This window comes from Acyrthosiphon pisum, chromosome X (assembly GCF_005508785.2).
Source record: "Acyrthosiphon pisum isolate AL4f chromosome X, pea_aphid_22Mar2018_4r6ur, whole genome shotgun sequence".
Lineage (NCBI taxonomy): Eukaryota > Metazoa > Arthropoda > Insecta > Hemiptera > Aphididae > Acyrthosiphon > Acyrthosiphon pisum.
The window spans coordinates 57238905-57250960 of NC_042493.1; the positions used below are offsets into that span (position 1 = coordinate 57238905).

The 12056-nt window shown below is 27.1% G+C and overlaps 3 protein-coding genes across 3 annotated transcripts in view; 1 reads left to right on the forward strand and 2 right to left on the reverse strand.

The window, feature by feature from the left end:
* LOC107883909 overlaps window positions 1-1544 on the reverse strand; it is a 5930-nt gene extending 4386 nt beyond the window's left edge. Inside the window, exons 1-2 of the mRNA XM_029485205.1 lie at window positions 1496-1544; window positions 1038-1426 (exon numbers count right to left, since the gene is read on the reverse strand). Coding sequence (XP_029341065.1) covers window positions 1065-1426; window positions 1496-1544 — 411 coding nt within the window. The 3' untranslated portion in view covers window positions 1038-1064. The remainder of the gene's footprint in view (window positions 1-1037; window positions 1427-1495) is intronic.
* Window positions 1545-2361: 817 nt separating this feature from the next.
* Window positions 2362-12056, forward strand: part of LOC100168360 (WD repeat-containing protein 20) — a 20081-nt gene continuing 10386 nt past the window's right edge. The window contains exon 1 of the mRNA XM_001949561.5: window positions 2362-2628. Coding sequence (XP_001949596.2) covers window positions 2601-2628 — 28 coding nt within the window. The 5' untranslated portion in view covers window positions 2362-2600. The remainder of the gene's footprint in view (window positions 2629-12056) is intronic.
* The window catches only part of LOC100168956 (general transcription factor IIF subunit 1), an 8437-nt gene continuing 2761 nt past the window's right edge, over window positions 6381-12056 (reverse strand). Inside the window, exons 3-11 of the mRNA XM_001946506.5 lie at window positions 9291-9425; window positions 9099-9218; window positions 8874-9044; window positions 8680-8807; window positions 8508-8612; window positions 7824-7950; window positions 7509-7762; window positions 7266-7398; window positions 6381-7200 (exon numbers count right to left, since the gene is read on the reverse strand). Of these exons, the coding sequence (XP_001946541.2) occupies window positions 6942-7200; window positions 7266-7398; window positions 7509-7762; window positions 7824-7950; window positions 8508-8612; window positions 8680-8807; window positions 8874-9044; window positions 9099-9218; window positions 9291-9425 (1432 nt within the window). The 3' untranslated portion in view covers window positions 6381-6941. The remainder of the gene's footprint in view (window positions 7201-7265; window positions 7399-7508; window positions 7763-7823; window positions 7951-8507; window positions 8613-8679; window positions 8808-8873; window positions 9045-9098; window positions 9219-9290; window positions 9426-12056) is intronic.

Sequence of the window (12056 nt, forward strand, 5' to 3'; positions counted from 1 at the left end):
TATACTAGGAGCCTTCTATAATTTTCAGCTTTTTTATCCAACAAATAAAATTTATTGATATTTTAGAAAAAAAACTAAAAAAAAATGGAAAATGAAAATGTCCGTAAAGAGCTCAAAATAAGTCAAAATATTTTGAAAATTTTATCGTGTATAGAAAATGGAAATGTAAACATTCAGTCAAAATTTCATATATCTACGGTTATTTTTTTTAAAGTTACACCAAAAACTAACATCGATTTTCTCGAAAACAGATTTTGCGTAAAAATTCCCGTTTTTCCTTAATTTTTCTTTTGTTTTTCCCGGCGCTTTTGAAAACTACTGGGAAATTTAAATTTTGACCTCCCCAATGCACCAACGATATTCACTTTCTGATCAAACAAGATACTGAAGTTGAAAATCGTAGCATTATTTCGACTACTTATCGTGTACACAGACACAAAAAAAATAAAAAAATAAAAAAACACACATCATTGTAAAATCAATACATTCATCGTTCCACTCAGAATCTAAAATAATTTTGTAGTTAAAAAGTTATAAAATGTTCAACTTTTATAGCTAAGGATTGAAAACTTACAACAATGTTATAAGCAGGTTATTCTGTAACCGAAAAATCTCAAAATATAAAAAACAGTTTTTTTTATAATTATTTTATGTGACAAATTTGGAGGAAATTACATATTAAATAACCAAGAATAACGATTTTAGTTATTTTGTAGTAATTTTATAATATTAATTCAACCTACCAGCTACCGTACAAATAATAAATAATAACTAGAGCTAGGATTTTAATGACCTAAAAAATACACAAAAATGCACTAAAAAAAATGCAAAAATGACCTAAAAACTCTAAAAAATAAACTTAAAAAATGACCAAAAAATGTACTCAGATGAGTATTAATTAATAATTATGATTTATGAATAAAATAGGTATAAATTTGACTTGTGAATTTAACCGCTTCCTGGTATAATTATTCTAAAAAATCAATAAAATCTTATATAAAAATAATTTAATGAAAAATATATCATATTTTTTTTACCTGTACACATATTATTGCATTGCACAATTAGATGATTCCTAAGGTTTTCAAACAGGAAGTTGCGACGGCGGTCAGATAAAATGTTTTTATATAAAAAAAACCTCGTTCAACGTCCACAGAAGTAACTGCAGGGGCATATTTGAAATGAACCATATCATTGAAAGTTAGGTCTTCCGGAATACCATCTCTACTTGTTGTATTTTCACCGTCCAGAATAGCAGATATATTTTTAAGCTCTAAATTAAATGACGATTGATCACAATTATTTGTTAAATTAGATAATAGTACTTGATTATTTTGTTTCACTTCATTCAGTTTTCGTTGAATTCCACGAGCATGTTTATCTCGACTGATGTGTTGTTGAATTGTAAATTTCTTTTCGGAGGCAACTGCAACATTACAAACTTTACAAAAAAGCACCATACCGTCCGTAGAAAAATTATCGGCACCAAACTCACTCACAAAACTACGTAAACGGCTTCCTACTGTTGACTTTAATTTGGGCATTTTAAGATTTTTAAAGTTTTAATATTAGTCGTAATATTATTTGTACAGTATTGTGTACAGATCGGTGTAGATTCATATATAGGTTCGTGTCGTATTCACTACTAAAGCTACTATTGTATACCTACCTATATAGTTTTGGGTTCGTTCGATATGTAATCTTCTCTTACTTACTCTTATATTACTTTTTCAATATCAATGGACTGAATATAATAATATAATATAATATATCTAGGTACACTGACAAACCGTCACCGCTCAGAATCGTTTTTCGTATACAATGATGTTATATCATTAAATTCAAATTTAATACCATCCATTATATTATAGTGACCTACGTGTAACCTACTGTACAGCAGAGCAACACTTACCCACTTTTTTGTTAAGAATTTTTTTCTATTTTATGGAGATAGACAACACTTTTAATAATGAAAAAGTCACCGGAAAATCAACTAAGTATAGGTTATATGGTAATTGGTAAGATACAATAAACTGCCAAGTTCAATTATAAAATGAATAATTAACGAAAAGAAACCACACAGGCCATATAAATATGTTGCAATGTTTCTAAGTACCTATTTAAGCGACGAAGTTCTGACTAAATCATTACTGCGTTATCGTGTTACATAAATCTTAAATAAACATTATACCAATTAATTTTTTTTCTATTGAACTCATATCTAAGTTAGTTATGATAAAACATGTTTATACGTAGATATACTGAAACATTATAATATGATATGAACAGTACTCATAAATCACTTACTATTTAAACAATATTATGACTGTATCTAATTAAATTAAATTGAATTAAATACGTGATTTACGATTGATTAATTTGGGTTATATCGAAATAATATGTTAAGGAAAAAATAATATTATATTATTATGTGACGTGAATGACGTGTTAGTCGTTAATATACCTAATAATATGCATTTTACATTTTTATGAGAAACATTTAAAAACGGTAACTATCTGTGCAGTTTGTGTTTGGTTTCTACTTCAATAGTTAAAACGTGTTTGGGTAATTTTTTAAATACCTATCGAAGCATTACAAGATGATGATCAATATGCGTTATCCTGCAGGTAATAACCGTACCTAGGTACCTAATTAATTTATCATTCAAACACATTATGGTTTACGCTATTATTCTAACCAAAAAGCAAACTATTTATTACCAATTGACAATTACATACAATACTACCTATACAAGGTGTGATCACTGATCAAAAGTTACCGGGATATTTTAAATAAAAATTAGATTAACACAACATTATTCTAACTTCTAAGTATCTCTTATAGAAGCAATAGACCGCTTCCATCTTCTTATCCACTTTTGAAAACAATAACACACTCATTGGCGGAAATCAGGGGGGGCTTGAATGGCTTAGCCCACCCAAAAGTATGATAAGCCACCTCCTTTTTAAATTTTGTATAATCGAAACCCCCTTGCTCACATAGATGTTAATAATGTTAGCTACCCCTGAAATTTTAATGAATTTCCGCCTATGATATACCTACACTCCTGATTAGCATTGAGATGGACGCCATTAAAATCAATTTCCGTATTTTGTTTTGACGTCTTTTGACCATTGGTTTTAACTTGGGAGACAAAAACTATGATACCTGTTATAATAAATTATTAAATGGTTACACACAAAACACATACCTACCGTAATGTAATATTATTATTATTTATCATAAGAACTAAAATTATTAATTCGACATTATAGTCACATTAAATAAAGCCATGTACAAGGTACCTCATTAGTCAATAGTCATTGAGTTCATGGTAGGTACCACAAATTAAGATATACAAGATATGGATCGACAAGGTCTTCTCAATATTTTTCTGAGTTCGCCCACTATTCCCATTGTTATGCATGACAACTAGCGTTTTTTGTAGGATTGTTCTGTGTTAACCGGCAGACTAATGAACTATTGTTCCCTATTAAGTTCCTTACACTCCCGGTTAACACAGAACAATCCTATAAACCGCTAGTTGTCATGCCAAACAGTGAGAAGGTTCGGGTTTCACTTAGGTATCACACGTTCGTTCGGTATACTAGGTATATACCTATCTTAATTCGTCGCCGAGTACATATGAAAAATAAATATATATGTATGCAGGGGTGTTTTTGTTTTACAAGGAGGGGGTGAAACAATTTTAGTCTTCAATACTGCTTTGCCATACACAAACTTAACATTTATATTATGTGGGTACATATATATATATATAAAAATACAAAATGTTTAGATAGGTAAATAATTAGCTCAGATCTTTCTGAATTCTATAACATTACCTACCTATACATGCTACGAAATTTGCTTTTACTTTATAATAGTAGGTACCTACGTATACAAATAATTATAGGTTCTCAATTAGGTATTAATTAATTTAAGTAAAATTTATTTCCTTTTAGTCTAAGCTTAATTAAGTATAAGAAGTTAATTTTTATATTTTAAAAATTATTAAAGCTTAATGACTCAAATCACCTAATAATGTAATATTGCCTATTATTAGATACCTAGGTATATGAAAAGCCTAAAATGCCAATATGATTATTAGGTACCCATCACCACATTGCAAGATTTGTCTACATACTTACCTATATCTTATACCAAGTAGAATTTATAGTACCTACCCATATAGAATATTGTAAATTAAATTTAAAAAAATTGTATTGTTCTAGTTGTTGTCTTTGAGGTTTAGCTTAGTACCGAGTGATATTTATAAACAGAAATATTACATTGATTAGGTAACTATATTGAAGGTCGAAAAAAACACATTAAAATAAAACCATATTTACTTAAAATCGACAATATGTACCTATATATTATTCTAATAAATATTATAATATGTTCAATAGGTACCTATATACTAGTTACGCAAATCTATGTGAGTAGGTAGGTTTTCATATTTCAGTAGGTATTGGTAGCTGTTTTCTATGGCCCTCGGGCCTCGGTAGTAATTGATTCTAATCGTTAGGTAAACCACAGATAATATAATACATTATATAATATCATGTCTATTTATTGTTTACATAGATAACCTCTGGTAACAGGAGGTTAGACTTAAGTAGGTATTTAATTATTTAAGGCAAATACTGAAATACAAATTTTATCAGTTGTCAGTATTATAGATATTATTGAATATGTTTAAAATATGTAGGTATAAGGTCATTAGCATTATTATATAGCTATATATTATTAGGTATTTTGATCATATGATTATAATGAATGAACAATGTAAATCATAGTAAAATATTATAACCATACACGTGATAAATAAAATATCGAAAAAAAAATTGAATAGGTAACTATACAAAACTGTATTTTTTGGTATTTTTATTACATTTCTTCATCTCTTAATGTTTATATTGAGATTTGAAAAAAAATTTTTAAAGATTTTTAATTAAGACATTAAATTCGTATCCTTATAGCTATAATGTTATATCATAAACTATTGTTTTTTTTAACTATTTCTTTAAGTCAATATCTACATAAACGACTAACTACCTACATAGGACGATTGAAACAGCATGGATAGGATTGTCGTCATATAAACAGCTTAATATTAGTCAAAATATTTTGAAAATAACTACTAATAGAATTCTATAATATGTTTATAAAGTTGAATTACCTATCACAAATTATTTCTCAAAATTATCGATAACTCAAATCTTAAAGGAAATAAAAATAAAATCAACCCCAAACAGAATTTAAAAACACTTTAAGGGGTAAAAAACCAATTTGAGTTATAGAGATTCGACATTATTTATATTTGTATAAAGTAAGAGTTGTTACTAAAATGTATAGTACAAAATTATAGAAAAGTAGAAATGTAAAAAAAATTTTATTTTCTATTAAAATACATGTCTAAGGTGGTAAAATGTTGAACTTATATTTATATATAAAACTAAGATCCAAAATCATAATTATTACCTTAATAATACTTGACAACAATTTAGGACAATAAAAACAATTCAACATATTATATTCAAATCCCGCAACATTTGAATCAAAAAATTGATTTCTCATATTTATACCCTATACAGTTATTTATTAAATTGTGTTTTTATTGATAATCTCAAGGGAATGTGATAGTAGCATAGAACTCGAATAAACTCTGTTCAAACTAAGAACAGACCTCGTTGACTGGCTTGTGCACAGGGGGTTGGGAATACTACACGGCAGGTATATAGATTGGTGATTTGGTGCCTAGTGAAGGTGACAAACAGGTGTTACATGACTGTTCGAAAACTAATCGACGAGATCTGTTTATACTTTAAACAGAGTACATTAAGTTATAGGAAATTGGAAAAACTATGATAACAATATTATGTTTGTGGTAATTATTGAATAAGTTTTAATAGGGGGTTTGGTTATAGCAAATGTGAATGAAGAAGACTGGAGAGTATCCAAAAGCTCCCCCATAACCAAATTTAAACACTGTTATATTGTGTAAACAAGTTATTGGAAATTAAAAGTCTAAAATATGCTAAAATTTTTATAAAAATAGTTTTATACGTTTCTAGTATTAAAAATAGTTACACCATTTAATAATCAATAGTAGGTATTGAGTTTGCATATAATTGTGTGTTCTTTGATATAAAAATCACAGTAGGTATATAAAATCTATTAAAATATTTAAAAATATTTACTAATTATACTTATTCTTATAATTCATTTAACTATATAAAATAAATATAAAAATAAATTGTATTAATTTGAAGTCTTATCATAACTTGGCTTATAAGTAACAGATATTTTTATTTTTATTATAGCTAAAGGCCGAGTAAAGGGAAAGAAAATGTATTAAAAAAAAGAATTTGGCTTCGACAAGTAATAAAAATAAGATATAATAATCAATATTTGCCGTATTCAGTATTCTATGTTAGTATTACTTAAGAGGACACCACATTCATAATATTTTTCTTTGTTTCACAAGTGTGTAATATTGTTTATGTTCAGCAGTTCACATTAGTTTGACAAAAATATGAGCTATTGTAAATAATTTTACCATGCTACATATTTAAAAGATGGAAACGGCAAATGCAGATATAGCACCCTCTTAAACAACAATTACTATTTGTGTAAACAAATTATTTTAAATGTTTTTAAAATAACCTAAAATCATGATAAAAATAAATCAACAACATTCTAATAAATTAACAATGAAAAAAAGTTATGAATTAACTATGAATCATGATTTAAGATAGTATAATCAGCCATTGACCTATGAGATCATCATACACAGACAGTCAAATTAAATCATCAGAACAGCGCTGGTTTCTCGAGTACTAGTGCTTATGATATGGTGCAAGCGTACGATTTAAACAATTTAAGTACAAAAAAAAAAAAAATCTATAGTAAAATATGGTCTCAGTAAATATTTTTAGTGTTTTAACGACAAGTACATTTTGTTCTTTATCATTTTTTTCTCAGGATTGATTCTCTTTAATAATAACGCTATAATCCTAACCAATTGTTCAGAACTTAAATTGGAACGATTTTTAAACTTGGTCACAAGTTGAGTTGTGGTAATTGGTTTTCGTGACAAATATCTACGGACAGCCTCTTCAGTTATGCCATGCGTATCAGACATTGTAACTGGTGAAAATTCAACTCTAGCTTTTTTCTGGGCAGGTTCCATGCTAAAATATGAAATTAAGTTTTTGTTAATAGTAAAGTTTCATCTCATACAATAGATTAATATTACCTTTGAATAGATGTATCGCCTGGGAAACCAATTAGATCACTGTTTTTCATTCCATCTACTAAACTAAATGGTCTCTTTCTAATTGGCTCACAGTCTATATCTGAACTATCTACAGAACTATCACTATCTGAATCTTGAAAAATAAAATAAAAATACATGAAAATAAACAGTATGATACTTTTTCTAATAAATAACATATCAAATTTGAAAATACTTAATCTCAAATAAATTATTATTAACTACCTGTGTCTTTTTTGGTTTTTTTATCACTGGTTTTCTTCTTTTTCTTATTTGGTGAAGATTGCTTAGGTTTGTTTTCTTCTTTTTTAGTTTTATCTTCTTCTTCCACATCAGTATTATTTTGTTCATCTTTATTTTCTTCTTTCTTTTCTGCGTCTTCGTCTTCGTCCTCATCGGATGTCAAGAGACTTTTTAATGCCTTTTCTTCTGACACTCCCTGCATTTCTTTAGTAACCTTAGCTTCATCATCTGTCACACTATAGGAAAAATAATGCTAATTTAGTTTTAATTTATGTATAGATACTGCAAGATAATTACTCGTCTGAAGAATCAGATATATAATCCAGCTCCCTGCCTTCTTCATCACCATCATCACTTTCTTCAGTTGCTGATTCGTCAGACCCTTTTGACTTTTTTTTTGGTTTAGCTTTGACTTTGCTTTTTTCTATAAAATAATAATTTAATGAGTTGTTAATATTGGTTGTTATAAATCATAACCTAGCTGTTGTTATACAGTCGACTTTCAGTAACTCGAAGCTCAAGGGGGAAAAAGACGTGACTTACTAAAAATTTTGAGTTATCAATATCTTAATATATTATTGTTATTTGAAGGGGAATTTTATTTGTTCGAGATGTCGAGAATTTTGTGTTATCAAGGTTCGAGTTACCGAGAGTCGCCTGTATTACAAAAATGCATCAAACTAAAATTTAAATTTATCATAACAAACATAGTTTTTTATATTATTTCATAGGGCCAGTTGTACCGTTTACAGTTAAGCTTCGATTATGTTTAATCAGTTGATAACATATATTTAACCGGGCAAATTTGGTCAGTTAAACTCCGGTTAACATTAATCGGAGATGATACAACTGACCCTTAATATTAGAAAATATAACGACAATGGCTTCTGAAACATAGTGAATTTCTGACATTAAAATAATTTATTATACTAATTATATATAGGTAAATTATACATTTTTGCTAAACAAACACTGCCTTACGTTTTTGTTTCTTTTTCTTTTCAATTTTTTCCTCGTCCTGTTCTTCTTCTTCAGATTCATCTTCTTCACTTTCCTCCCATTCTTCCATTTCTGATATTTTGAGTTCTAAAATATAATCAATCAAAATATATCAGCATTAAATGTTATTAAATAATAACTTAGTTTTTCAAACCTTTGCTTTTACGACTTTTAGCTGCTTTTTTCCCTTTAGTTTTATCATCTTCATCAACTTCTTCCTCTTCTTCATTTTTAAGTCTTTTTTGTACCATGAGAGTAAAATGATTCAAAACTTTATTGCGCCTATAAAAAAAATTTTAGTTTTAATTTGTACTGTAATAATTTACTTATAATTTTCTAATTAAATACCTTCCAAACTCTTCTTCTGCTTCTTCAGAAGTTAATGTTTTGTATCGTTGTACTGGTTGAAAGTTATACCACTCTTCCAGTTTATGTGCAATAATTATACCATCATCTCCATGAGTAAACAAGTAATATGAAGAATTATCAGTTATTCCTCCTTCACGCACACCCCTAAATCTACAATAACCAACTATGTATTATCATATTAATGAAAACAAAAAAAAAACATACTTTTTCCCACCAACTTTCAATGTCCAAGGACTAGATTCTGACACTTTCTTGTTACCTCCATATCTTCTTTTCCTTGCTTCTTGTCTAGCTTCACGGCCAAATTCACTTCCTGCCCCAAATCTAATAATATAAATTAAATGTGATGATTTAAAATGGCACAATTTTATACATAAAAAAACACCAAATAGTCACTTAGGCATATCTTCTTCTGCAATTTTTCCATCTACTTTATTGACATCTCTCTCCATTTTGGCATGAGACCATTTGTCAAAGTCAATATTTAGGTTACTATTGAATTTCATCATCTGATATTTTACATCAGAACTCCTATTAAATTAACATAAATAAAAATTGTTAAATGATGTGATATTGATAAATAATTGTTTTCTTTTTATAAAATGGTAGCAAACTGTTACACATAAACACTAATTCGTGGGTGTGCGTGAAGAACGGGTTTAGTCAACATTTTGTGAAAAATGAGTTATGTACATCAAAATATTCAGAAAAAAAACTCTATAATTTGTGCTTTATAGTTTAAGTCAAAGTGTATTATTTATTAAATAATAAGGTAGTGTTATTATTTATTAAATAATAAGGTAGTGTTTCTTGAGTTAAGTCACTATTTTTCTCTTTTTAGTGTATTTTGTGATAAGTTGACTTAAATCTTTTTGAATTTACAGTTTAATAGTGCAAAAAGAGTTTTGTAATTTTATATACTGACTTAAATCTTTTTGAACCATTATTTTAGTGATAAAAGAGTTATGTCTATTTTACCGCCAATTTATATAATGCTATCAAGAGTGTTATTATGATAATAAGACATTGTAGTTGTAAAATGAATTATAAGTAGATTAATAGTAATTACCTACTAGTTGTAGTTATAGTATAAAATATAGTAGTTTAATTTATTAAAGAGAGGAAAACATAACCCCAAACTTGAAGCCCCTCAATGCTATTCTGGACCTCAGCCAATATCAGAAGAGAAAAAAAACATATAATGGACTTATTACCATACATATCACCAGTTTATAAGGAATTTTATATAAATATAAAAAAAAAATCATCTATTAAAAATACTTATCCAGTTACTGCTGAAGATGAAATGGATGAACAATATTCAGTTCAAGTAAATGTTGAGCAAAACCAAAATTCTAAGAAAAGATCTGATAAAAAAAAGACTGATTAGTATAAAAAGTTCCTTTGAAATAAACAAATAAAATATGTCTAATATGAACACACTAAGTTTTTATTTTGTTTTTTAAGTTTTTAATTATTTTCTTAGTTTTTTTTATAATATTAAACATGTTAAGTTTTTATTTATATTTTTAAATTGTTATTTAATATTGAGCATTTAACGTTTTTATTTGGTTCTTAAAATTGTTATTTTAATATAAAACATGTTTTTTTTAATATTTTAATAGGTTAACTTTTTATTTTTATTTTTATTTGTAAATTGCTATTTAAAATTACACAAAACAATAAAAATATAATAATTATTAAAATGACTTAACCCTTTTATTAAAAATTTGAATGAGTGAACATAACTCAAAAAGATTTAAGTCAATTTTTTTTTTTAATTTCCTTATAACTATGTAATTTTTAATGTTATGATTTCAAATGTATATCAGAAATTACAAAACAACTTGTAATATTATCCTATTTAAAAAATATCTATTCTACCCTAATACATGATCTTACATGTTGTTCCAAACCTTAATTTCCATTTCCTGAAAAGTACATAGTTGTTGACTTCACCCCTTTTTCACGCGCACCCACAAATTAGTCATGACAGATAAAGATCAATTTATTTTATAAATAAATAAACATACTGACACTTATGCTATATCACTCAAATGTGTTACATCTGTGTTACAAAAGAAAAATATAGACAACTAGAGTTCATCAGTTCTAATGTTGTGTTTATATTAGAGTGAACTGAACAAACTTAAAGGTAAGAACATTATCTGTGTTCTATTTTTGGTTTTTACAATATTACAATTTTTAAATGAGCATTATTAAACATTAAGTATGTCATTCATTCTAAGCTGCCGCCACATTAATTTTGGTATGTTAGGCATGTATTAATAAGGCGGAGACAATACATACGGTTACGACAGATATAATAATATGTAATCAGGATAAAATCGAAAATATCAACAAAAACTATTATTTTATGTTACCTACTGTAATAATTAAAAAGAATCTTTTTATACATAAGTTGGATTTTAAGTTGGAATTTTGTTACTAAGTTACAATCAGAGAATATATAATCATTAATACAAGTATTATTGATCACATAATACCACCAGTAATTTCCAATTAAAAATGAACGTAAATCAGGATACATTATTGTTGGCTAGTAAATAAAATTATTAATTAATGACTTTATAATTGATTCAATTAATAACATCTTTGGTAGAGTAAAGTAAGTTAATGCCATCATTGTTGAGACTAAAGAAAAAAACACACCAGATATTAAGATGACCAAATAAACCTAAAAATAAAAAAAAATTGAGTTACGTCCTTCTTTAAAGGATATGTTAAAAATGTACACAACCAAATACATTTTCCTTCTAAAATATGATTTAAAATGTTATTAATGATAACTCCACTCATTTTAGGATAGCAATTGAACATGTATTAGGGGGGCCTGTTTTACAATTATAGTTTAAACCTCGGTTAAACCTAACCCACTGATTTTACCAGCTGAATTCGGTGGTTTAACCTTAGTTCAACAATTGTAAAACGGGCACTTAGTAGTGTTTAAATTTAATTTAATTGACATTTTTATATTTATGGTAGTGTATAGTGTTAATGGAGTCTTCAATATTACCAACAAAAATTAAAATAAAAGTATTAAAAACATATTATATGCTTTTTAGTTATTTTAATATTTTAATATATAAATAATTTTTTACTATCATACTTATGTTATGCAGTGCTCGAATTGCAAATTAT